This window comes from Cariama cristata, unplaced genomic scaffold (assembly GCF_000690535.1).
Source record: "Cariama cristata isolate BGI_N322 unplaced genomic scaffold, ASM69053v1 scaffold7744, whole genome shotgun sequence".
Taxonomy (NCBI): domain Eukaryota; kingdom Metazoa; phylum Chordata; class Aves; order Cariamiformes; family Cariamidae; genus Cariama; species Cariama cristata.
In genome coordinates, this window is record NW_009612283.1 from 1717 (window position 1) to 28018 (window position 26302).

Below are 26302 nucleotides of genomic sequence, written 5' to 3' on the forward strand. Positions count from 1 at the left end.
ACATACCATCAAGAAGGCAAGAAAAAAAGTGAAAAAGGAAGGCAAAAGAACAGGGAAAGATATGGGGAAAGGGAATACTACGAAAGTACTACATACTTTATGTGGTATGCAATATTTTTAAATTAGGTCTGATTTTATTTTTATGGACCTAATATTGTAGAAGAATAACCACAAACCAAAAGCATTTAAAATTTTCTACATCCATTCCCTCCTCCTGACTGTTGTTTTTTTTTATTTTGTTTTATTTCATAGCAAGTAAAATTCATAAATGGTAGTAAAAGTGGGAAAGAGATTTCCTAGAGAAATGTAGGCAGGAAGTTAAAGTTTTAAAGGTATCATCAGGTCTGATCTCCATGTAACCTGAGGCGTATACTTATTTATCAACAATTACATCACAGTTAGTTCTTGAATTACATTACATTAAATAAGAACACCCAAACAGGTTAGGAGATGATGTTAATATTACCTTTGTAAAATGAGTGGGCAAAGCTCTGCTCAGGAATTAACTTGGCAAGGAATCCATGGTTCAAACTTGGGTGAGGGATAGATGGTATGACCACAACTGTGGAGAAAATCATGGAATCAAATGTGAGCCAGCTAGTATTCATGTGTGGCCTGGTCCACTGTGGATCCATGACAGATATCCTATCTCATTGAAACATGCAAATATGGTATTATCAACAAAAAATGCATTTCTAAAGGAAGAAAACAAGTTCTGTATCAAGAGATAGGAAACAGCACACCTATTATTTGGGCACTTCAAGAGCAACATTCATGGGGAAAAAAAGACAGAGAGAGAGAGAGAGAGATATACGCACACAGGCAAGACAATCATGAATGAAATAGTTCACTAAACTAGCAGTTTCTTAGTGCAGAACCATAACATATAACCAGGAAGGCACAAAAAATTATGATTTCTCATAACTGATTATGTTCATGTAGTATATTTAAAATGGAAAGCCTACAAGCACATGGACTTTAAAAATTATGTATAAGTAGTAAATCAAAACGTCATGATGAATCAGAAAATAATGACTAAATGTAAATATGACACAAATTGGAAGATAAATTCTATGAAGAATGAAAATTAGCAACTCCATAAATGAAGAAAGCAATTAAAAATCAATACAAGAAGAAAAACGTACATAAAGAGCTTCATGGACAAATTCAGTTACTGTTTTCAGCTCTTTTAACACAGAAGGTACAGTTATAATCAATCCAATCAGACTTGAAAAAACCTACTGATCTGACAGTTAAAATATTTGAAACAAAGTGGGGTAAAGTTTGGATCCCTAATTTCTGACAAGTTCTGACAGCTAACAGACTCCCTCCCTCTCAGGCTGATGAACGCATGCTAGTAAAGATCACTACTACTAATAAAAATCACAAACAGTTCAGTCACAGAAGGCAATAGAAACGTTTCCTTTTTATTATATTGTTTCCATAGACTTTTAAATGCAGGCACCAACACAGCACGCCTCCAAGAAAGTACTCAGTCCTCCACCACTATCCTTTCACAAACCTCCTCACTCAAACAAAAGGAATTCACATGGGCAAACAGCTGTGTTTGTTCTTTATACGTTTCATGGTATAGAGTTAAAGATATCTGTTCTTCCTAACAAATAACAGATTCAGGAACTTGTGCTGATCAACTATCTTGTACTTTACAGCTTTAACTCCATCAGGCACCCTGCTTCTTTTCAATTATTTTCAAATTAAAGAAAAAAAAGCATAAAAAAAGCAATATGCAAATGAAAATTAGTTACAGCCTATAAGCAAATACACAGAATAACTGAACTCTGCCAATGTATGTTAAAGAACCGAATGATTATAGACAAAGAAAGTAGCAAGTAATTTCCTATTAGGATCTTGAGCTACTCACTAAAAATACCTGTTGTAAAATAATTACAGTTCTAAAAAAAAAAATCAAGTAAGATTTGAAGAAAATAAATGTACCTGTACTTGTTGGTGAATTTATTTCTTGTCTGATATTTCTACCTGCCTGGCTCCCAGACCTTGCAGTTTCTCGTTGTGGTTCTAGTATATCGCGGTATTTGGAGACCATCAGAACGGAAATAAAGTAGACTACTGCCAAAGCTAAGAACTGAGCCTGTTTGCTGTCATCCTGTGTTGGAGAAAAAGGAACAGATCTAAAATATCAAAAATTTCCATAGAATTTTCACACAAGATCATCACGAGCCTTAATAAATAATACCCTTCTGAAACTCTGCATCTGTTAGCATAGTAGCAAATGGATTACGTAGAAGATCTCATGGATTTTTTCAGTAGAGTACTATGCACACCACATATATTGAGTATTGAATTTTACAGGTAATTTGGCAACTACACAAATCTCTGGGACTGTGGAGTCAATGGGCTTTTCAGAACAGAGATCTGACTCCGCTTTGAGAGTGCTTTCAAGGCTTCCCAACAGCAAGGGCAAGTGACTTTTGCTACCCCAAGATGAGACCCTGAAAGCTCCTGCCACAAGAAGGTAAGAGGTACTACTGCTGAGAGGGAAAACTAAGCTCTCTGATGCTTTTCTAGCTAAGACTGGATGCATGAGCAGGCCTAACAGCTCCTGGTAACATGTAAAAGCAGGAGGGATATGGCCATTGTTTTTCTTCCAGCAATAAATCCCAGCTTATACATTCTGACTTCTCCTTCAACAGGATGGTCAGCTGCAATCCTAGTTTTTTCCAGGACTCTGATTTAAGGAAAAGCCAGGACCACAACTTTGCTGTCTTCTTTTCCTCCCACCCCACATAGTCTGCTGTTCTATGGCAACCACCATCTGTGGCTTAGATATCATCTTGATTGAGCTTAAGTTGCTGTAGTTCAACTGAAATGTCTATTATTATTATGGTGTAAAACTCAACATGGCAGAATCAAGACTTCAGCCTCTATCTACTCAATAGTGCTTTCACCTTTTCTCTATTCCACAAGTATGCATTTTCTATTACAAATCCAGTGCTTGCTTTCCATGTTTTCTGGGTGTTATTTAGTTTGGCTGCATGTCTTTGCGATTCTTAAAATAAATAGAAATCCTCTTATTAAGTTCTTCCATAGAAATGCCAGAAACAATATTTCCCCTATTCCCTCTCCTCTAGTTAAAAAAAGAGTAGGTGACAGAAGATCTCCACCGAAATTCAACCTTTCCCTCTCAAGATGATCAAGTCATCCTGACAGATAATTTTTTTTTGTGTCAAGATCTACTTTCTTCTTTTTAAAGCTATTTCTAACTTCAGTCTTCACTTCAATCCACTCCAACTTAGGTTGGAGAAATTTAAACATACCTATTTGCACATATATATAATAATAATTCCTATTGTACTACTTTCAAAAATAAACACATTGTGGTGCAGTTTTATGCTAAAAACACTTTCAATTAGCTGCAGCTCTGTAATACATATAATAGTTCTTCCTCTCACCCTGGTTGGACAAATAGCTGACACCTTTAGTAATTAAAACACCAGTTTTAATCAATGTAGGTCATAATTGATTTATTCTGGATGTGATTATTTGGCTAATATAACATCAAGTCTGACTGTTAAACACAGTTAGCTACTAATCTCAAATAGCTTATCAGTATGATTTTAAAGCACAGAAAATGGCTGGTAGTTACAAAGCCACAAGCAGATGGTTTGCAGATAATATACAAAGTGCAACACATGAAGGATATTTTTAATTCCGGTACAATCAAAATCTCTTTCAAAAGGTAAGTGATGATTTTGCAGAAGAAAGAATTACAGCACATATTACTCACCACATCACGAAAAACAACTGCTCGTAGACGATTAATATCAACATCCTGAAGAAGCCTATCAGGGTCTTTTATAGGAGAAAGATTGCCAGGGACATTTTCAAGGGGAGTCTAAAAATAAAAAGTAGTGAGATTTTTTTTTTCCACCCCCAAATATCAAAGCATTTCTGTTAGAACCTTAATTTGACACCTTTTTTAGATTTTGCAACAATCTTTGATGCTTTTTTACTACCAATATACTTCCAACATAATACTCAGACAAGGATTCTAGAAATACAGCAATGTTTTGAATTATTGTCTTAATACTAACTATTTAGATATAAATTGTTACTTCTTTCCAGTACCTCAGAACAACTCCATCTCTTTCCAGAGTTAAGATAATTATTTGCATGCAAAAGGTTATTTCAGATTACAGTTGTTTCATAGCAGTAGAATATATTATTTCTAATATGTGTGTTAAATTTAAAAATGAGCAGAAATATTTAAAAAAAATCAGTTTATGGTCATGTTACTGAGAATTATTACAGACTACTTACAGAATAACTGCTATTATTACAAAAGCATAGAGTAGTATGCTTCCTTTACAAAATGATAATGTATTACAAATGATGCCTAAACACCTAAAAGTCTCCTTCTAACTGATTTGTTTTGCATTGAACGAGATAACATGGAGAAATGTAACATTTTTGTGAGATTTAATGAAATAATATTGTGAAAGGAGCTGAGTTTGTAAATGCTGTCTGAAAAAATCTTTAGAGAAGAAAAAAACACAACTTAGTAATGAAAATATAGTAGCCATAAAAGGAATCCTTTACATCATACAAAATGTTGTATTTTAGTCATGGGCTGTGCTAAATTCTTCGAGGTTTTAGTTTCAGGACTCCTAAAGTCTTAAAGCTGTAAACAAGTTAAAAAAACAACAGATGAGCAACGAATTAATGAAACTGGAAAAACTAACCTGTAATTGAATATTAAACAAGTTTCATTCCTAAAATCAGTTAGAAAATACTGATGTCTAATACGCATGCAAAGGTCTGTTGAAGTTACCGGGACCCAGATGTTCCACCAACAAAGACGTGATCGCAGGATTTAATCAAAACTGCAAGTGCCCCGACAGATTAAAAAAGCTATGCAGCTATATATGACAGATGTGAGTAAGGGGATGTGCTTTTTGAAGTAGACTAAGCAAGAGTAAAAAAGCTCTTCAAAATTTCTCCAGTCATACTACTGCATTAACGTTTTCTTGTTTCAAATAAACCCCCTCACATGTTTTTACTTTAAACCAATTAATAGCAAAAATCTAAGCTTTTGCCAAGTATTTGGGAAGGCAGTTACAATTATTTTCTGATCCTATAAAGCAGTGGTTCAAACTTGTCATTGCTGTTGGTAACCGAAGACTGAATTACCTTGGTTGCTGCTGATGCAGTTACACCCTGAAGAGCATCTTGAGTTTTACTGCTGATTAACGATGTCTTGTTCACTCTCTCTCTCTGTCTTTGCCGACATTCTAAGCAGTTTCTCACAGCCACACAACAAACTAAAAAGAAGTTATTAAAATGCTACAAATTAGAATATTTTCTCATTATTATATTCAGAAAATCAATTAGCAGTTTGTACATCTAGTTTGATAATAAACATGTCCAAATAGTAAGTGCAACATAGTTCTCACATTAGACTCTCTGTCGCTACCAACAAAGCATTATGGTGACTTACTCAATTCATTCTTCAGTTGAACAACTAAATGTTTTACAAAACTGCTATATCACTGCATTAAAATTTGACAATTATTAGTCCTTGAACTGGAGTTCTCACATGTTATTGATCAGTTATCAACACTTAAAATTTAAAAGTACTTATGTACAGCTGGAATAGAAAAAAGTAGACAGTAATTTAGAATTTTATGAAAATTGATCATTGAGAATAAACCACAAGTTTTATAGCAAGAGTAGTACAATTATCAGTGACCTAATAAGTGGTATGAATAATAACAGGACAAAAATTTTTCATCATTTGAGAGATGAAGTAGTATGTGGAACATAACATTAGTAAAACAATATTGTGCCAGATGACAGTCAAAATTTAATGTGCACAAGGATAAAGTGATAAAGTTTGCATAGAATAGTTTGAATTATTCAGAAATTTTTACATTTCCTAAATTAATTGTAACAGTATATAGCAAATAGTGAATAGTGAAGAGAGGTGCCAGACTGTTGCAACATATATTAGGGTCTACAGAGTCTGCACATGCATCCCATGCTTTTAATCTTACACAGCCTATAAATAGTCTTCCAAATCCATGGAGACTTGGATAAGGAAACCTGCAACATGCAGGTAGCAAAGCAGTTTTTAGGGAAAAAAAATATTTCTCCATTTACTTACTTATATTTACTATTTTTATTCCCCCAAAATATATACAACTTGAAATACATAAGAAAGAACAATTTCAGACATGTCATTTTAACTTCTTCTTGTGCCTAAATTGAATCAACCTTAAAACTATACCAAATCAATAATAAATGGGATTTTTATTTTATCACTTCATAGTACAAGTCCTCCCTTACATGTGTCACTACTTGATCTGTCTGTAGCTCATTGATCTGTAAGTAATTATTTAATACATACTGTCTACCGACTTACCAAGCCTTAGGCACTGTCGCATTAGACCTCCAGAAGACATGTTTTTTTCAGCTTCAATCTCACTAAAATTTAGAGAACTGGCAAATACTAGTACATCAACCATTGCCATCAGACGGCTGAGAAAAGTTACTGCTGTCTCTGCTGACATTCCTTGTGTCACTTCAATATTTTCCAATTCAGTCTTTAAAAGGAGATAATTGAATTAAACAGTTTGAACACAACTGAAATATAAAGACAGCACATACACATACAAATCTAAATTGTTACGCTTAATGACAAACACATTGAAAAGTTATTTAAAAATCTCCTAGTATTACCATTAACATAAACTGTGAGTGAAATTTGAAGTAAGACAGCATGAAGAGTGAGAAAATTATTTATATTTACATGCTATAATAGATGAGAAAACTTCTAATATAAATGAGAAAGTTAATAGCAATTACATAAAGACAAAGTGTGGCCAGACAGTAAAACAAGTCACAGTATAGAAGGGTGCAACGTACTCTTATATTCTTCCACAGGCTAAGCAAACTGACAGGTAACAGATGAAAGTAATTACTGTCTGTATAGCTTTTATGTTCCTTTAGATAAACAAGTAAATGTGAGGAGTGGAGTGGGAAAAACCAGACAGTTTTGCCCTGTTTCCATGAATTGATTCTCCCTGGGAATACTTATACCATATAGGAACCTGACAGAGCCCATTCCTCCTGCAGATCAGAAGAGAGTACATTTACTCCCTCACGACAGCAACAGGGGGGAACTAAAATTGAAAACGGGATTTAGTACTTGACTGCGTCCACATTTATATGCCTAAATACTATTTTTAAAATTGTTTACAGATGGCTGATTCTTATTGTCAACAAGAGTTCAGATCGCAGATCTTTTCTGAACACAGAGTTCAGTCTCTTTGAAAAGTATTACTTTTGTTGTGTTTGTTTATTTTTATTAATTTGCTTAGTAGTATGTATAAAAAAAATTCAAAATATATTTTGTGCTGTTAAGGCCATTTCCTTCCAAAGAAAAAGAACTATAGAAAAATAAAAAATCCTTTATTTCCATACTTCTAAAAAATAAGTATCCTTACTTATAAGTCACTTTTTAGAATATTTTGCATGCAAAATGACAAAAGTGCAAACTGTGCCAAACAGTATTAAGGAAACAACTGTTTTGAAAGATGAAGGATATAATGTGGCGCGTGTCGCTACAATGATAGATACCACTTAATTTAATTTCTATTAAGGATGTTTCAGTTACATGGGTGATTTGGGAAGGGCTGCCATCTGTCTGATTCTCCCAATAATACCAGAAAAATGGTAAAACAACAACTCTCAGAAGAATGATTTCCAGCCTATCTTCTCTAGCCAGGTCTCCCCCGCTCAGTGTGTGCTGTATTCCTACTTTTTGGAAAAATGAGTTGCTGGTTTTTTATAACAGACTGGAACATCATTTTTCAAAGCACTCATCCAAAGAAAATATATTTGCAAAAATCTATAGCCATAACAGTCTGCTAGAAAAACTCATAGGGGGTTATAGAAACCTGAACTTCAAACTCATGCTTGAAACAACATCAGGCTTGCTAGCAGCCAATTGCCTGCTGTTGATTTTTCTCAAGCTTCAACTGTACTACATCAATCATAGCCTTAAATGTTCCCAGAATATCTATTGCTTTTTTCTTTTTTTTTTTTTGCAAGTTATATAATAAATTCTTTTTATATAACACTTGAGTGTATTTTACCAAGATTTTTGCAAACTTTGAATTGGGGAAAAAAAAATAAAATCTTTTTTACAATTCACCCTAAAACTCTGCTAGATGGAAGGGAAAAAAAAAGACTGACAGTTTTACAGCAAAACTTACCATCAGTTCTACCTGTTAAAAACAGCACATTGATATTCTAATAATGTTTAAAATAAGCTTCATTTTTGAGCAAGCTGTCTTCACGTTTTAGCAATATTTTAGATAGCTGTAGCTCAAAAACTCTCTAAGGAGTGAACTGATCACCTTTCCGTGACTACTCAGCATAGTTTAAGAACATTAACAAGTCTCCCATACAATTAACATGTTCAGGACCTAAAGAGTTTTTCTATTGACAACCATATTTATAACTTAAAATTAGCCCATGGACCTGCCTACGTTCAGTCCGGTAGCTGATAGTAAGCATCACACTTGACAATGCATTAAGTTACTCAAGGGAAACACGTTAGGAAAAGTGAATGATTACACCCAATATATTCCTATTCACATCCTACTATATGACACAGGAAAATAATAATACTACTAATAAAAAAAGCCAAAATATTAAATGATCAAAAATAAGATATTTTTGAAAATGCAAAAAACTGAAACTTACAGCGGCAATACTAACCTTAGAACCCTGGACATGCAACAGACAAAACAGACAACAGATCACAACAATAAAAGAAAAAGAAAATTATTTAAGTTAACTAAAAATACAATGTAAAATTGAAACAAATTAGTATCTTGGAATTATACATTTGTTTAATTTATAATTAGAACAGCAAAACATTTCAGCTCAGCATGAACATATGAAAATAAAGACTTCTAAGAGATAGCTATGCAAAGGAAAACTGTAAATCTTGTATTATGATGGAGTTCATGTAAACACTGATTCTTCCAAACCAATGTACATCTTTTATATAGTACACAGAGCAATTTTATGAAGCGATGTAAACCAAAGTAATGTTTTCACTGATTATATAGAAATAAAATGAGCGTTTTACAACAAGCCATTCAACTGAAATGTAATAAAGTAGTTAATCCTTGTATGAGGAGGCAAACACATTTAAAATGTTTTGACAAAACAAATATAAATCACAAAAAGCAAACTGGTTCTTCATGCATAACACTCCTTCCTTTGAAGCAACACAAGACAGCTCATTACATATATTACATTTTGGTGGGATTTCTTCAATATAAACCAATATCATACTGGATATTTGAATGATTTTGAATCACAGAAAAAAAATTAAGATTCACTACGTCCCTGGGACTGAGTCAGTCTTCAAATTCCAATGTTCATAATTAAATAGGTGTGTTAAAATTTTATGTTTTAGTTTTAGGTAGAAACACTTTCTCTCTTATCATAATGGGCTAGGAACTAATCCTAATTTTCATTGGTGATGTTTTAAAAAGAGAAAGAAACTGAATTTTCAAGAGCATGTCAGTATTTTTGTCATTTAAATAGTTGAAAAACCTAATCTAACAGAAAGAAAAACAAGCTGAAACAAAATGCTTGCTTTCCTTTTGGAACAGAAATTACCATGTTCAACGAGTTTTCAAATGTGTCTTCCTCTTTTGTAGCTGGATGCGTCTCAAGAATCAACATGTGGGTATTATCTCTTGATTACTAGCTGACAATTTTCACATCAGTATGCCACTGTTGATTCTCAGAATTGTTATAGATCACACAGCACCTGCAGCATCACGAGTCATGAACATGATGATCCTAACACTATACATGGGACACACAGAAAAATACCTCACCTTGGCTTTTAATCCACAGACCTAATAAAGCCATCTTTAAAAGTTTAACTGAGTTTTGTAGACAGCCGCTCATATAACACCAGCAGTCCTCAGATCACAATTTGAGAGCTGCTGTTTTAAATGCTGCCAGCAAGAATTAGAAATATAGACTTCATAGAACAAGTGGAAAAACAAACTAATTGCAAGGGATCTGGAAATTTACTTTCAATTGTCACATATATTTCAAATCCTCAAATCTCTTTTGCCTTACTCAATGTCCTCAAGTCCTTGTCACAGCTGCTATCCTTGTAGTAAGCAAAGATTACTTCAAATTCCTAGCTTGTACATAAAGTGTTTTATCTGGCCACCAGTTGCTATTAACAGAAAACATCTTCTGCAAACCTTTTTCCATACAGCTCCCCAAGTATGTTTTTTTTCATCCTTGTACATCATCTTAAAAATGTCTTTCTTATAGGTGTAATTAAAAAAAAAGCCTCAAAGATCTCCCTCACAGAAAGGAGGAAAAAAAATAAGGAAAACAGTACTTTATATTTTATGACCTCCTTATAATATTGGTAGAGTTATCCAATATCTCCAATTTAATAATCAATACATCAGAATCAACAGTGGAAGACTGCCCAGCTTACATTGTAAAACAACAAAACACTGGCTTTTTCAAATGTTTCATACATACAATTGACAACCCTTTAAAAACACCAGCATTTGAAGTAAGTCCTTATACAGGCCCTGAGACAGAGGTGGTACAGAACTGAAATCAAAATTGAAATGATTGAAATATTAAAAGATCTGGGAATAGATTACTGTGAATTACAGTAAACTTTCCCCTGTATTCCATAAAAATGTAAAATCTTCACTGTGCTCTTGAGTCACTCACAGATTTGTGAGTTGTTTGTTTTCACAGACAATACATTTTTTCTTTTCTTATTCCTATTCATATTTAAAGGCTCCTGTTCGCAGCACTATTCAGATCATCCTAGTCTGGATTAAAAAAAAAAGCAAGGCAAAAAAGACAGATTTCTACTACAAGAATTCAATAGTGAGGAAATTCTATAACTAAGATTGCCTGTTCTACAGCAGACAAAGGATCATGGAGTAATTTTCCACTCAGCCCAGAAGAATTGCCATTTCACTCCAAATGCTAACTATGCAAAGGAAAAAGTCTTTTTGAAATGGGAAATTTACCAAACATTCATCTTTGTAAAGAAACTGTGACAGTACTTCTTTTTCAGTAAGTGAGGAAACACAATACAGAATCTGTGGCAGAAAGAAAAGAAACACCTGCAATTCCTCCAGTATTCTGAAAGTAATTTTGCTAAATTTATCTCTTGATTCTTTTCTGCATATAGCCTTAATTAATTCAAGCATCCAATATTCAGTATCTATTCTACTAATGAGAAACAGGCAAAATGTCTTTAAAAAATGAGATGCAAAGGACACGTGTAGTAACAACTAACTGTATAGCAGATTGTTGAGAAGAAAGCTTTGTATTAGACATTTAGGACTGTTTAAGAACAAGCAGCCCAGGATAAGGCCTTGTTTGAACTCAGGCTGACACACTGAAGTCAAGGAACTGTGGATAGGTAGGATGGGGAGACTGATAAAGGAACTGTGTGTCTCTGTCTGTCATCTTCTCTGTTAGAAAACAGGAAAGCTAACTTGTAAAAAAAGAGGCTGGATTCAGCTCCAGGTTAACAATTGTTTCAGTCGATGGACCTTACAGGGATCTGGCTGACCAGCTATTACATGTCTACACCAGAGACAGCTGAATCATTTGCTTCTATTGAATAGATCTCCATTGGCTATAAATCTAGTCCACATGTAAGTACTTCAAGTGATACCTCAATTTACCCTAATCTCTTCCTGAATTCCATCCTGTTTTATCACCCCGAAGTAAAAGGTTGGAATGACCTTTACTGTCTGTCCTATAGCCTTTTTGCTCTCATATTTCTTTATTCCAGACAAAAAAAGTAAATTACTTTTTAGAAGTAGATGTAAATACATGTCCTGTGCAACACACTAGGAGGAAATGAGTAAGAACTACTACTTTAAAATTTCAATATGGGCCCAAAAGGCTTTCAGTGGGAATATTTGAGAGTTGCCATTCATGAAAGTGAAAAAGGAACAAATGAAGTAAAATGAGCTCATAGTTGTTGATAAACTGAATATATGTATTCTACAGGATCTACAAAATGTCTCATTTGACACCCCAGAAAAGGTCCACAGAACAGAGACATGGGGGATCAGAGGCATCCAAAGACAAGACAGACTAAACAAAATAAAGACTCTATGGATTCAAACAGGCACACCAGGAAATATGACTCAAGCCTACAAAGTTGTAAATGATCTGGAGATGAATAAAGACATGATTAACCACTCCTTTCATAGCATAAACAGTAAGGAACATAGTGACTTTATACATTTAAGCAGGCTTAAAATAAACAAAGACGAGAAGTGCTTCAAAGGTTACATAATTATTTTGTCAGACTCAATGTCATAGGACATTATGGAGGCCAAAGGCGTAAGAAGCTTCAAAAAATATTAGATAAAGTCCAGAAGGATAAATTCCTCAGTAGTTATTAAACATGACAGCCCAGACATCCTCTCAAACTGTTAAAAGCCGAAATGATGAAACAAAGTATCGTTAGAGCAATCAATATGCTTGCTCAGAATTCTGTATTTGGATGTAAGCTGCAAACAGTCACTGCTGGAGGTAGAACGCTAAACCAGCCGGGTCCTTGGGCTGACCCAGTACGGCAGCTTAAGTAACATGCGACCAGCTTGCTTTCGTAAGAGTAATGCAGTACTGCTTGACCAGACTTCTAATACTCTGCCCAGTTTAAATTACAGAATTACAAAATCACACAGAATCACAGAACAGAGGTTGGAAGGGATTCACGAGACGCAACGCAAAACTCGGACTGTACATCCTGTGGAAAAAAACATTCATTAATGTAATTAACTACAATTCAGCAGGTTCCATCTGAAAATCAAGAACCACTTTTTCACTGTGAGGGTGACCAAGCACTGGCACAGGTTGCCGAGGAAAGTGGTGGAGTCTCCATCCTTAGGGATACTCAAAAGCTGTCTGAACACGGTCCTGGGCAACTGGCTCTAGATGGCCCTGCTTGAGCAGGGGGAGTCGGACCAGGTGACCTCCAGAGGTGCCTTCCAGTCTCGACCATTCTGTGATTCTTTGATTTGGTGAGGGAAAAACCATATTAGCTCTTTCCCCCCTTGAGAGTTACTCTGGCAGAAAGTGTCACTAGAAGGCCTGCTATAAGGGTTTTTATGCAGTGGAGACGTCATATAAATCTTCCAGTTTCAGACCTCTCCTCTCTTCCAATTAGCAGCTCTTCGAGGGAGGAGAGTGAGACAGAGTCTTTTATAACTGACTGTAAGCACTGGACTACTTCATCCTTTCAAGACTGAGAAGAAATACATGCCTAAACAGTAGTTTCTCTGTTTAGGCATATCCACTTTCTCCACAGCAGTTCAAGGATGCAAAAGTATTAGAAGTCTGAGAATCAGTATGAAACTTCTTTTCATTCATCATACGATGGATATTCAGAAGTGGTCTGATACCCGAGAGGGCATCTGGTGCCTTCATAACTGTGATCCAGAGCAATACTGAGGGAGAGCACCTTCTCTAAGCAGGAGGAAGGATGTACTGGGCTCTTCGTATCTGTCACAATGACAAAAAAAATCCACCTTCCTGCTAATATTTATGGACAGGCAACGACGGAACAGGAATGGAGTTGAATGGGAGGGAAGAAGCTCTTTGCTAGGTGGAAATGATTATGAAATCATCATCTAGACAGTAACAGTTATTTCCAGGTGAAGGTAATTTGTGATTTTATCAATTACTTCTCCCCACCCTCCTTGTACATCTGGAACAAAAGTAATCCTTTTTTTTAATTTCACAGAGTAAGATTAATTCAATTTGAAGCCAGCTACTGATCTTTCAGTGAATTAGTTTATTTCACAATTTATTTTATTATCCTAAACAGATGGTAAAATTGAACATTTAAGTAATACACACAGTCCCTACGTAGTGGAGAAATGCAGGCATAATATACAAATTTGAAAATGTAATCTTTTGTATTAATGGATTAAAATCTGCTATTGTAGCAAGGCAGTATCAACATAAAATATTTTAACAAATGGACATGTAATTCATAAAGCTGTATCAGCTATCTATTCATACACACACATATATATTATCCAGAATTGTCCTGGTTTCGACTGAGACCCTTCTATTGCGGGGTTGCTGAAGGCTGATGAACAGGTGCGAATCACTACGACAACGGTGCACTGGCACCAATATTGCATCAACCATGACTCCCTGATTCCCATCCATACACTGATTTGTCAACTGGAGAGCCATGGAGCGATCAGCAAGACTTGCTCACACTTGAACAGCCCCTTATGGCCAGTGCGAAAGTCTAATGGAGAATGGAGACTAACAGTAGACTATCGTGGCCTGAATGAAGTCATGCCACCGTTGAGTGCTGCCATAGCGGCCAGGTTAGAATTTCAATATGAGCCGAAGTCAAAGGCAGCCAAGTGGTATGCCACAACCGATACTGCTAATGCATTTTTCTCAATCCTTTTGGTGGCAGAGTGCAGGCCGCAGTTCGCTTTCACGTGGAAGGGTGTCCAGTACCCCTCAAATCAATGGCACCCAGGGGGAAACACAGCCCTCCCATTTGCCACGGAACACCTGCAATATGTTGATGATATCATTACGTGGGCCAATAAAGCAGAAGAAATTATTGAGAAAGTGAAGAAAATAACCAAAATCCTTTTAAAAGCCAGTTTTGCCATAAAACAAAGTCAGGTCAAGGAACCTGCACAGGGGATTCAGTTTTTAGGAATAAAATGGCAAGATGGACAACATCAGATCCCAGTGGATGTGATCAACAAGATAACAGCTGTGTCTCCACCAACTAGTGAAAAAGAAACACAAGCTTTCTTAGGCATTGTGGATTTTTTGAGAATGCACATTTCAAATTATAGTCTGATTGTAAGCCCTATCAAGAAGGAATTGAGTCAGACAATGGGTCTCATTTCCAAAACAACCTTATAGACACTTGGGCCAAAAAGCATGGCACTGAATGGGTATATCACATCCCCTATCATGCACCAACCTCCAGAAAAATCAAACGATACAATGGATGATACAAAGACTACACTGAGACTAATGGGTGCTGGGACATTCAAACATTGGGGTACGCATTCAGCAAAAGCCACCTGGTTAGTGAACTCTAGAGGATGTGTCAATCGAGCAGGCCCTGTCCAATCAAAACTTTTACCTACTGTAGAAGTGGATAAAGTTCCTGCAGTGCACATAAAAATTATGCTAGGGAAAAACAGCTTGGGTTATTCCTGCCTCAGGCAAAGGCAAATCCACTCATGGGATGGCTTTTGCTCAAGGACCTAGCTGCACTTGGTGCATAACGTGAGGATGGGGAAGTCTGATGTGTACCTCAAGGGGATTTGATTTTGGGTGAGAATATCCAATGAATTAAATTGTATGACGTTAATTGCTATATAACAGTGTATATCATCACTTCTATGGTGGCTATATGCCATATCAAAGGTATTACAGTAAAAATCACCCAGATTAATAAAAAATGAATTTTAATGAAACCGGATAAGCTCAGTGGTGATGGAATCAGAACTGGCTTCAGCATGCAACAGTCCAACACCACACACCATCTCTCATGCCCTGAAAGACTATCATGACAGATGGAGCCCAAAGTGATTGACTAAATGAACTCAAGAGACATTTCACAGCGATGACCCATAGACTAAGGGAATGACATCTGTGTGTATATATTAAAAGACAGGAAAGGTGATGGTGGTTAACTGGGATGTATTGGAAAGTGTGGGACTTGGGTATGACATAAATGTTATAGGATAAAGGGTGGATACTGTCCTGGTTTCAACTGGGATAGAGTTAATTTTAACATACTGATGATTTAGTTGTTGCTGAGCAGTGCTTACCCTAAGTCAAAGACTTTTCAGTTTCCCATGCTCTGCCAGGGAGGAGGTGCACAAGAAGCTGGAAGGGAGCACAGTCAGGACAGCTGACCCCAACCAGCCAAAGGGATATCCCATACCATAGAACGTCAATGCCCAGGATAGAAACTGGGGGAGCTGGCCAGGAGGGGTGGATTGCTGCTTGGGAATGGACTGGGCACAAGTCAGCGGATGGTGAGGAATTATATAGTGCATCACTTGTTTTTCTTGGGTTTTATTTCTCTCTTTCTCTTTGTTATCTCCTTTTTCATTACTATTATTAATTATGATAAAATTTTATTTGCATTATTAAATTATTCTGATCTCAACCCACGGGTCTTACCTTTTTTCCAATTCTCCTCCCCGTTCTACTAGGGGTGGGAGGAGTGAGCGAGCAGCTGTGTGGTACTTAATTGACTGCTGGGGTTAAACCACAACACTAAATAGAGGGAAATGGTGAACTGCAAAATTACTGTTCTGTAGAGTGGCTCTGCAGTCATAAGCCAGGATGAGAGCTAAAAACCACAAGGATCATTCAATGGAATGGCAGCCTAATTAATGCTGTGCCTGTTTCATATTTTTAGATAAAAGATGGCAAAGAAAACATCTTCATTTTCAAATGATGCCTAAAAAGTTTGTTTTAAAAAACATCTCCAAATGTTGTTTTATCTAAAGACTGATAGTACAGTCTGCATCTCAAGATGGCTTGGTCTGCACTCTCTCATACTTGTCAATATTTACAATGAAGCACTTACAAAATCTTTTATTCAGCAACCTTGGTGTCATTCTTGTGACTACGGACAACTAAAGTCTTTCCTGCGAGTCTTGCACTTTTGCTTATTGCAAATATTTTCCCAGTTAACACAGTGAAAATAGTAAAGACATAGCATTTTACCACTAATTGCCTGGCTGAAAGTCATATTAATGTTTAGCCAATTGCTAGTCCATACCTTCATATCTTTCCAATAAAATCATGCAAAACAGGGGTTTTTTGCTAGCTAAGTAGAAATAATAGCAGAGGCAAAGTAATCTCAATTGCTGAATGGCTAAAACAAGGAATTGAGCTTTTACTGCCAAACTACACTTGAAGCCTCCAGTGCCTACTAGCCACATTACTTCAGAGAAGCCTCTTCATCCCTGCTGCGCCTCATTTTCTCCCCCTTCAAAGACCAATATTAACTGCAGATGCTTATGGGATTCTCAAGAGAAAACATTTAGTATGAAAGAAATAGTTACAGATATTATATGCATAGACAAGGTGTCACATTCAAATACTGTAATTACTATTGACAATCATGCAATATTTACAAAATATTTCTCCCTTTTTTGTGAAGCATTCTATTAGGCTACTCTGCCTGCCTGAGCTGTGATGAGCTAAGAGTTTACAACTTACTAAGAACATCAGAGTGGATAAAAATATCAGCCTATTTCAATGCAAGATTAAAAAAAAAAAACACAAAGGAAACAAATGTCAGGATCTACTGAAGGAAGAAGTAAACAGAGCAGTGAGGGGATGACTTCTGGTATCATTTGGCATGCAAACAAATGGTGGTCATGCAAAACAGATTTACGAATATCAATGACTAGCCATCATAAAGCATGTAATTTTGTTACAGTAATTATGATTCGTAACCATGATCCTAATGGTCTTCTCTTTCAAATGAAATATTAAATACCTATGAAATATTATTCTTACTTAGTACTACTTCTCTAATAAAATTAGCATTTCAAATGCAAAATATTATAAACACTCTGTATATCAAAGCTTAACAGTTTCGATTATAAATTTAAATTTTTTGAAGGAATTAGCAGACAGGGGCCAGGAGTCCCTAGAGAAAAAAAGTCAGCTGCAAAGAGTGGTTTGTGTTATTAACAACAATTTCTAATATGACCACTAGGTGGAAATGTTGTACTTACAGTTGGGGAAGTGGCGGCTGACAGCAATGGTAAAATTCCTCCACAAGCAATAATAATATTGTCTACCATCTGGGAAATGAGGTGTATTGTGTTGTGTACAAAAATAATATTTTCATTGCTATTGACAAAGTCCATCACAGACTTTGTGGAGTGACTGCAAGAACAGAAGAAAGGATGGATTAAAAACAAACAGTTAAAATAAGTTTAGATAAATTTATTCTTTGCAATCAGACCGCGAACGTTTTTTTGATATAAGGGCAAAATCTGGTCTACAAAACTTTACATGTAAATTGTCTAAAAATAGGTACAGGACTCATCTAATGAACAAATTGATTGCTATCTATTTTTACACCATGATTATTTTCCAATATCCAGTTGAGAACAACGGCTCATAACCTTTTATTCCCATCAACCAGTACTTCACTTCACATGCAGTTCTGCTGAAAGCAGTGGGGTTGTTTCTTCAGTGTGAAAGTTATTATTCAACATAGTTCACCATACTGCACCAGTGCCATTTGAAACACCGTTTATAACACCTAATGATAACACCTGCTAGTGTTTTAAAGGAAAAACTTGGTAATATGGTGATATCTTGATTACCTAAACACAAAGGAAAACCCCCTCCCACATATTTGGCCAAAATAGATTATCAAAATTGTCTGTTTCCTAGTGACTATCACAGAACAGATCACCAAATTGTAAATTAAATGCAATATAAATTGGTCCTTGGATATAAATATGCTCAAGTTTTCTGAAAATCAACTAACCTGTCCTGGAAATTAGATTAAATAGCGTCTATTATATCTACAGGTTCTGTTAACAATAAGTTATTGAGTATCTCCGTTAAAGTGTACAAAAAGCCTAGGAAATCGCATTGCTGTCATAAAATACAATATAACCACCAAGACTAACCACAACTAGGAGCTGGCACACACACACACAAAATTGTCAACTAGAAAGAGTGATTCCTTAGAAAATGTTATAGGAAAGAGGTTTTATTTATAAGGTTTGCAGGTAGAGAAGCTCCCTTTTAGCTAATCAGTCAAAGCAAATGGCCATTAGTAGACACACAAGTCTTCCTCATGTCTGAAACAGAAGCAGCAGATTCTAACGCTAAACACAAGCTGAAAGAGCAGCTCAGTTTAGTTAGGTATGTATGAGTTACACAATCCCTCAAGAAAACAGAAATCGCTACCTGTGAAATAGAGCTGTCACAGGCTGGGAAGGGGTGAAAAGAGAAGATACAATATACAGAAGGGCACTGCAGCTAACACCAACTCTTGCCCTTCCCACTATCCCAGTAACATCCCCTCTACAACACATCTAATTTTTCCTTGTTGATGGAAATACAAATCAGGAGTTAAAGAAGAAACAACCACCTACCTCCTCCAAACATGTACATCTGTTTCTAGTGCAAAAAGCAAGTCTGTCAGGAGCCGCTGGTGCATGGGAGACCATTTAAACTCTGGAATACGAAACATAGTTGTGCGTGGACCTGGACTAAACTGTCGTCGCTGCTCTTCCGTCATTGGCATTCCTCGAAATCCCAAGTCAACACGTAAATCCCGGTCTTGTTGGGTCACAGATCGACCCTGTACTGCCTACATCAACAAGAAGTTGAAAAATCATGTTAACTTTTTGTAATGTGTTTTTGAATGGATTACAGAATTCGAAAAAGGGTGGGCTAAAACTGGACTTGAGCACAAACTACAGGAGATATTGATACTCCAAAGCAGGCAGTATGCTACAGGTAAAGGAGCTGCTCCAACTCAAATCAATCAGCACTGAGAGGCTATGGCTGGCCTTTCTTTCAGCTATTCCTCAATGCTTTACACTTAGGTATTACAGAAAAGACCAAAGGCAGCACATACAAGGTCAGCAGTGACGAGACTTTGTTTATAGGAAAGAATTATTCTTTTGTGCTGATAACACAATTTTCTTTGAATATTTGACTCAAAACATGGACAAACTGCACAGTGATGGTTTCAAAGAACCAGTGTACTTTTAGACAGCTCCTCATTTTCCAAAACCAATTTGTTTATCTGGTCTTTTTAGCAGCGTCATTAGAGAAACAAGTCTAGACTCCCATATCTCATTTTCCTGATTTTGTTACACTTTGTTAATCGGATAGCAGTTTTATGTATCCTCGGGACATTCTTTAGATTCTCCTAACAGGTGCTGGATGTGAATTTCTTTCCCTTTCAATATCTACATAGTTATGACTGTTTCTACTTTGTAATTAAAGACAAAAGTAAAAGATACACATAGAGGATATGATGGAGAATACCATGAAGGAAAAAGTAATAACGAACACATATTTTGACTGAATTTGAGGCAAATACTCATAACGATGACATTACTTATAATGTGCAACATCTCTGAAAGGAAGAAATACAAAGTCTGAACCTTGAAATTATTTCAAAATGACTTTAGATTAGCTTAGAACTGGCAAAATAGAAAACATACTTGCTTTGCTCACATATCCATTTCCTGATCTCAGCGTACTGTTTTAAATCTGGACATTTAAAAGCAAAAAGACATTTATGAAGTATTTGTGCTAGCAGTGTAAGAATGGACATGGCATTACAGTTGAGCTGGAAAACTTCTTAGATTTTTAGTTTGATTTTGATCTTTTGTAGCCAGTGTTTTGAGAGCAGAGCAGGTTTCCTTCATTCAATTTGACCTATTGGGATCAAAATTGTTAATGTTGCTTTCATTTCCTGGGTTTTTCTTAAAGTTATCTTTAAATAATTCTTTGCTTTTTTCTTAGACTTATCTAAGATTTGAATTTTTTGCATGACCCTTCTGCATAGTGCTTTCAATTCTATTTTCAGTCTTTCCTAGTTGGGATCATAGGAAAGAGTTAATTCTGTATTCTGCAGTATTGGATCTACTATTGATAAAGGCATTAACTCTTCTTAGAAGTAAGCAGGAGTTCCCATCTCTACTTCGTTGTGCAATTTGTTCCTTCCTTTCAGTCCATTTGAACAAAAGACAGCTTACTTCTTACTGATAAGGTGGGGAGCTGATTGTAGACCTGTTTTCAGAGAATTTGAGGTTAGCAATTTCATTCACATACCACTTGTTCTCTTTCGGGTACAACTACAGGTACTTGTCATGTCAGCAGCAGTAATGGTATCATAATTGTACCGTAACAGGACAGTTTTATCTAGCCAACAATACTGTCTTTCCGAGAACGGGCTTTGATGTGAATTGCATAAACCACCATGAAACCCAACTACCTACATTTCGGAGGCCAGTCTTTAAGTCATTTTCAGTGGTTTCAGTGGTCTCAAAGAGATCAAATCTAACGTGGCAGTTTCCATGCATGCTGCAATCAAAACTCTAACCTCTGGCTCCACTGTAGACATGTTAAAATTAACCTTGCTCTTTACTCATGAAAACAATAATGCTTGATTTATGTTTTATTTAATACATATTTCTGTCTTTTTTAATTAAGGTTAACTTCATTTAAACAGAGAAGATTTAACTACGGAGTGCTTACAGTTCACAGAGTATTTCAAAACACCCAAAGAAGACATTAGAATATAACAACAATTCTGGTGGTTACACAGTTGATAATTGTTTTTAAGAAAATTATTTAAAAGATATATTAATGGCTACAGACTTAATTCATTGTAGTTTATCATTGATTTTAGCGGGAAATAACTGTAATTTAAGTCGTATATGGAGAATCAAGGGAGTTAAATAACTGGTACAGTCAGACTCTTGAAGAGTACACAGTTTGTAGAGAACTTGCAGATCCAAATGATATGTTCAGAATTTTGTGAGTAGCTAAGAGTAAAGCATTTGGAACATTTTATTTCTCCTATCTTACAATGATCTGAAAAAAGTTCATTAAGAATTATGAATCATTTTGATCCTAACAAATAATTGCATGTTTGAGGAATTTACATTTTTATAATTCACTTGTTTTAGGTGAAATTCATCAAGAAAAGAAGTTAAAGAACAGAAAAGTCGCAAAGTCACAGTGATAGGGTTTTCTACAGTAGCTAATACAAAGTCACATTATCTTTTTCATTAAAGATTTATCTTACAAATTCACAATGTTTATGAGTGCATATATGTACATAGCAAATGAATACTAGCATTTCACTTGTCTTTTACTCTTCAAACAAAAATGGACATTTCAAAATAAAACTTGATTGCTTCTTTTTTCTGCTATCCTCCATTCATTCCATTTTTCAGTTTCCATGGTATTAACAGTCTTAATTTTAAGACTTAAAAGAAGGTGTTTGGGAACTGATAATAATAGATACGCTATTTCTATCGCAAGCTTTCAGAGCTTGTACTTTATTACACAGAATGCTTTTAAATATAAGGAACCTACACAACACTTGATAGCCTGTCACTGATGTTATGAGGATTTTCATAGTTTTGAAAAAATACAAGAGAATTCCAAACTTCTTTAATAATACCTGTCTAGAGAATGCAAGAGCTCCATCTGCTTTTCTCTTCAAAACAGAGGTTCTTACCGTAGAAGAGAGACTTGGAACTGAGAGTGTTCTTTCTGTATGTCAGAACCCTCTGGTCTGACTACTCCTTTTTTAATATTTTTTTTTTTTTAAATGGAAAGTATCTGTTTTGGAAACCACAGATTGTATAAATAAATTAAAATGTCCATCCACTGGGGTTTTTCTGAAAGTATTGTCTCCCTGAAGACCAAAGCAGGCAGGGCAATCTGTGTTGTTTCATCATATGACATATACTTTGAGTGTACTTGAGTGTAGCTCTGAAACTGTTTCTTCTGACAATTTGGTGCACACTATGCAATACCGGGCAGAGCAATTTTTGTAATTTTTGTTTGGCAAATTTTTGTAATTTTTGTATAGGAAGTCTGCTTGATTTCTAAATCCTAGAAGATAAGTACTGCCGTACATAATGGACATACAGTCAGCAAGTAAAATCTTGAAGGTAGTCAATTCTTTTACCTGGTAACATCCTTAAAAATAGTCTTTGATTATGTGCTACAGCCTCTGAACAGTGCCAGTGAGGAAATTAATCCTGTGCTTTAAAAATTCAAAGTGTTCCTATATTTTGCTGTGTATACAGCAAAAGAACAAATTCTTTCAAAGAGTAGTCTTCTGCTTTGGCCTTCTCATTTTCAGAATGCTATGGCTCTTGCAAAAACACTGATTTATCAGAATTTTTCAGAGGGAGACCTAGTCAAGAAAGGATCTCCAAGAAGAAAGTAGATACTACTTCTTTTATTAATCATCTCTGGTCTGGAAATCAAGTCATGTTTTTCCTTCTACTATCCCTAAACTATTCTTTTTCTTGTGTTAGGATCAAATATAGATATTATTTATGCCAGCATTTCTGTACAGGAAGAAAGACAGTGTACTAAAGTGCTGTAAGACTACACTCTGAGAAAGGTATAGCAACAGTAAAAAACACTTCAATGTGTATTTCATAGTAAAATATAGATATTTCTAATCTCAAGATGTACTAACAAGAAAGTCTAAAGCAGAATTCTAAAAGTATCAGTTAATCTGTCCAGAAGAACTAAGGAAAATGGATGAGAGATTCTCTTAGCTAAGTTTTTTTTTTAAACGAAAGCATCCACAGTTGTAATACATATTTTCTACACAGACATGAAAGACTTCATAATCCTTACATGTTATGGCATTTTCAAAGCAAATAGGCTTCGAGGATGGACACCTTTCATATAATTAAAGAAATATACTTCAAACATCTCTCAGATTTCATCCTATTAAATTATCCAGCAGCAATGAACAGCGATTACATCAGACATATACATGGCTACAGCACTCGAAACTCACCTGGGTTGTGGTAGTTGTCTGGATCTTCCGTATCTCCTTTCCTGCCTCCTTACCATCATCAGATCTTTCCGTATCTGATATTATACTTCCTGCATCAACGCTAGGTACAGTTTTGCTACCAGAAGACTCTGTCTCAAGAGTTGTGGCAGTCATTTCAGCGTATTCTAATCCTTTAGATGACGAAGCCAACTCCCTCTCAGAAATGCTACTCATTCCATCTGAAGTTGTGTGAATCTTGAACTCCTTGTCCTCTATTATACTTGAAGCACATGTTATATCTACACTACCTGTCATATGTGCAAGCAATCCCAAATCATCATTTACACCAAGATGCATCTGTGTCTCTTGCACATTTGGAATAGAAATGTGATTACTTGAAAGTTCAGGTAGCAGTTTCTCCTCTTGACTAGGTATTTTATCAAAGAGAAATGAGGTACTGTTAGTAGAAGGTTCATCTTTCTCATCAGCCAGAGTTATTAATGGACCATTATCCTTTTCCTCATTCTTCTTAATAATACCCACACTTCCATGAACATTGTTTTGCAGCTTCTCAACAGCAGCGCTATATACGTTATCTAGAAGAGATTCGACTTCTACAAGTGCACCATTTTCTCCAGTTACCAGTGTCTCTGGTGATAAATCCATATCATCAAGTTTTACTTCAGTAGCTTCTACCTTTTCAGCTTTTATATCAACTAAAAGGTCATGAACTTCCACATGTACTCCTCCTCCTGGTCTCTCAGCACTTCCAAGCACATCATCTGACACCTTTGTAGCCATGAGCAAGTCCCTCGTATCTGTACTGACAGGGTAATCTGTTTCACTTTCTGGACTTTGACTTTGCGAAAGGTCTTCTATCTCTCGAATTTCCATTCCACCTTTTGCTCCTGTTGTCTGAGAGGAAAGACCTGAGATGGTGCTCACGTTCCCCTTCTTCCCCTTTTTTATGTTTTCTTCCTCTTGCCTTTGATACTCTTCATACATTTTTGCTAGATACTCCTTGTGAGCCTCATACGTGACCTTAAAAAGAAAAGAACAGATTAGGTGGATGAATATATGCTACAGGAAGTTGGACAAAAACTAACAAGAATCTTATCAGCATGTTACATACAGCTTACAAATTGTTTCACAGCAAAGGACCGACGACACAAAAATGCCACCTTGACATGTATGGAGATACCCACCAGATGGCACTAAATCACTTTACATCTTATCTCACTATATTGCTAGTCCCTTTGGGGGAGTTACCAGTATTAAAAAAACATCCACGAGCCATTTCTTACCTTGGAATGGGCTATAGAAAGAGTATCCACCCACACTCTCCAGCCTCCCCATTCATATTTTATTGCATGATACAAGAGAATGCGGAAAATGTTGTAAACCATCTCTGTGATCTTCTGCTCTTCAGAGTTCTTAGGGTTAATGTATCCCAGAGAAAACATCCAGTCCTGCCACACTGAACACTGAAGTAAACATCTAAAGTGAAATAATTAGGTCAAAATATATCCAAACAAAGCTTCTTTATTTTAACATTATGATAGTTAAAATGGGAGGAACATCTCCTCTGAACATCAATCCAATGGTAGGAAGAAACCTAAAAATACTTCGGGATGAATAAACATTTAAAGTATGTTCTGAACAGAAGAACCTAATATTAGTTGCTGAACTAAGAAAAGTTACCACAAACCTATTCCATTTATTTTCTGTAAGTTCCATTTAATATATAGCATAAAACTTTACACAGAATATAACAGATTGCTATTGCCCACAAATCCAGGATAAGAAAACACTATTTGTAGTGACATACCTTCTGTTTTCACGGCTATTACTAAAGAGTTTTATCATATCAGATAAGAACAAACGTCGAACTTCCATCAGCTCTGCACTTGGCGTGGAGTTTTTTAACAGCGTTGCCACCACCTTAAGAATCACTTTGAAAGAATAAATTAGTTACATAACACATTTTAACAACATTAAAAAAAAAGTTCCTGACAGTAACTAATGTAAGTAGTAACTGAAACTTATATGTATTTGAGATACACTAAAGAATTGTTCTCAATTCCTGAACTATATTCTTTCAAAAAGCCCCACAACCTCTAGGCAACACTTTTATCATACAAACATAATATATTGTCCTTACTTGGATTCTGAATTTTCACTGTAGAATCTGGCTCTGGATGTGGTTTATGAACAACTTGAGTGCATACTTGTTCTGTCAAAATCTAAAACAAAATATTAAGTTCCTTTTACCATTTTTAATTAAGCGCTACAGCATTTCTTTGTTATTTTTAAGTTTGTTAAGAACATTTACCATGGTCATAATGTAACTTTCGGTAAAACATTTTTATTCTTGAAGAATGGAAACAAGCAATTCCTCTATGCAAGGACCAAGATTTTCATGGTTGTACAGTGGTTGGTTAACTAACTTTTTAGTTAGCTGACTAAATATACAATCATGGTGTTTTAAAGATATTTCATTCGTATTCCTCATAATGTTATACATTCACAGATAAAAAACTACTTCATAAGCACTGTACATCAAAAGTTATTCTCATACATTCCATCCATAATCAAATCAAATAATTCTTAAAAGTGGGTTTGGTTTTCTCCAGCTAGGAAAGAGGAACAGTCACAGACAGCATTCCATAGGAATAATCC

The 26302-nt window shown here is 35.7% G+C and overlaps 1 protein-coding gene across 1 annotated transcript in view; it reads right to left on the bottom strand.

Annotated features, from left to right (window-relative positions):
• Positions 1–466: 466 nt before the first annotated feature.
• Positions 467–26302, bottom strand: part of NBEA (neurobeachin) — a gene marked incomplete at both ends in the record, with an annotated part of 46955 nt that continues 21119 nt past the window's right edge. The window contains 12 exons of the mRNA XM_009698554.1: positions 467–562; positions 1957–2125; positions 3767–3874; positions 5170–5300; positions 6401–6581; positions 8764–8772; positions 17841–17994; positions 19224–19441; positions 23645–24664; positions 24928–25120; positions 25452–25575; positions 25785–25866. Coding sequence (XP_009696856.1) covers positions 467–562; positions 1957–2125; positions 3767–3874; positions 5170–5300; positions 6401–6581; positions 8764–8772; positions 17841–17994; positions 19224–19441; positions 23645–24664; positions 24928–25120; positions 25452–25575; positions 25785–25866 — 2485 coding nt within the window. The remainder of the gene's footprint in view (positions 563–1956; positions 2126–3766; positions 3875–5169; positions 5301–6400; positions 6582–8763; positions 8773–17840; positions 17995–19223; positions 19442–23644; positions 24665–24927; positions 25121–25451; positions 25576–25784; positions 25867–26302) is intronic.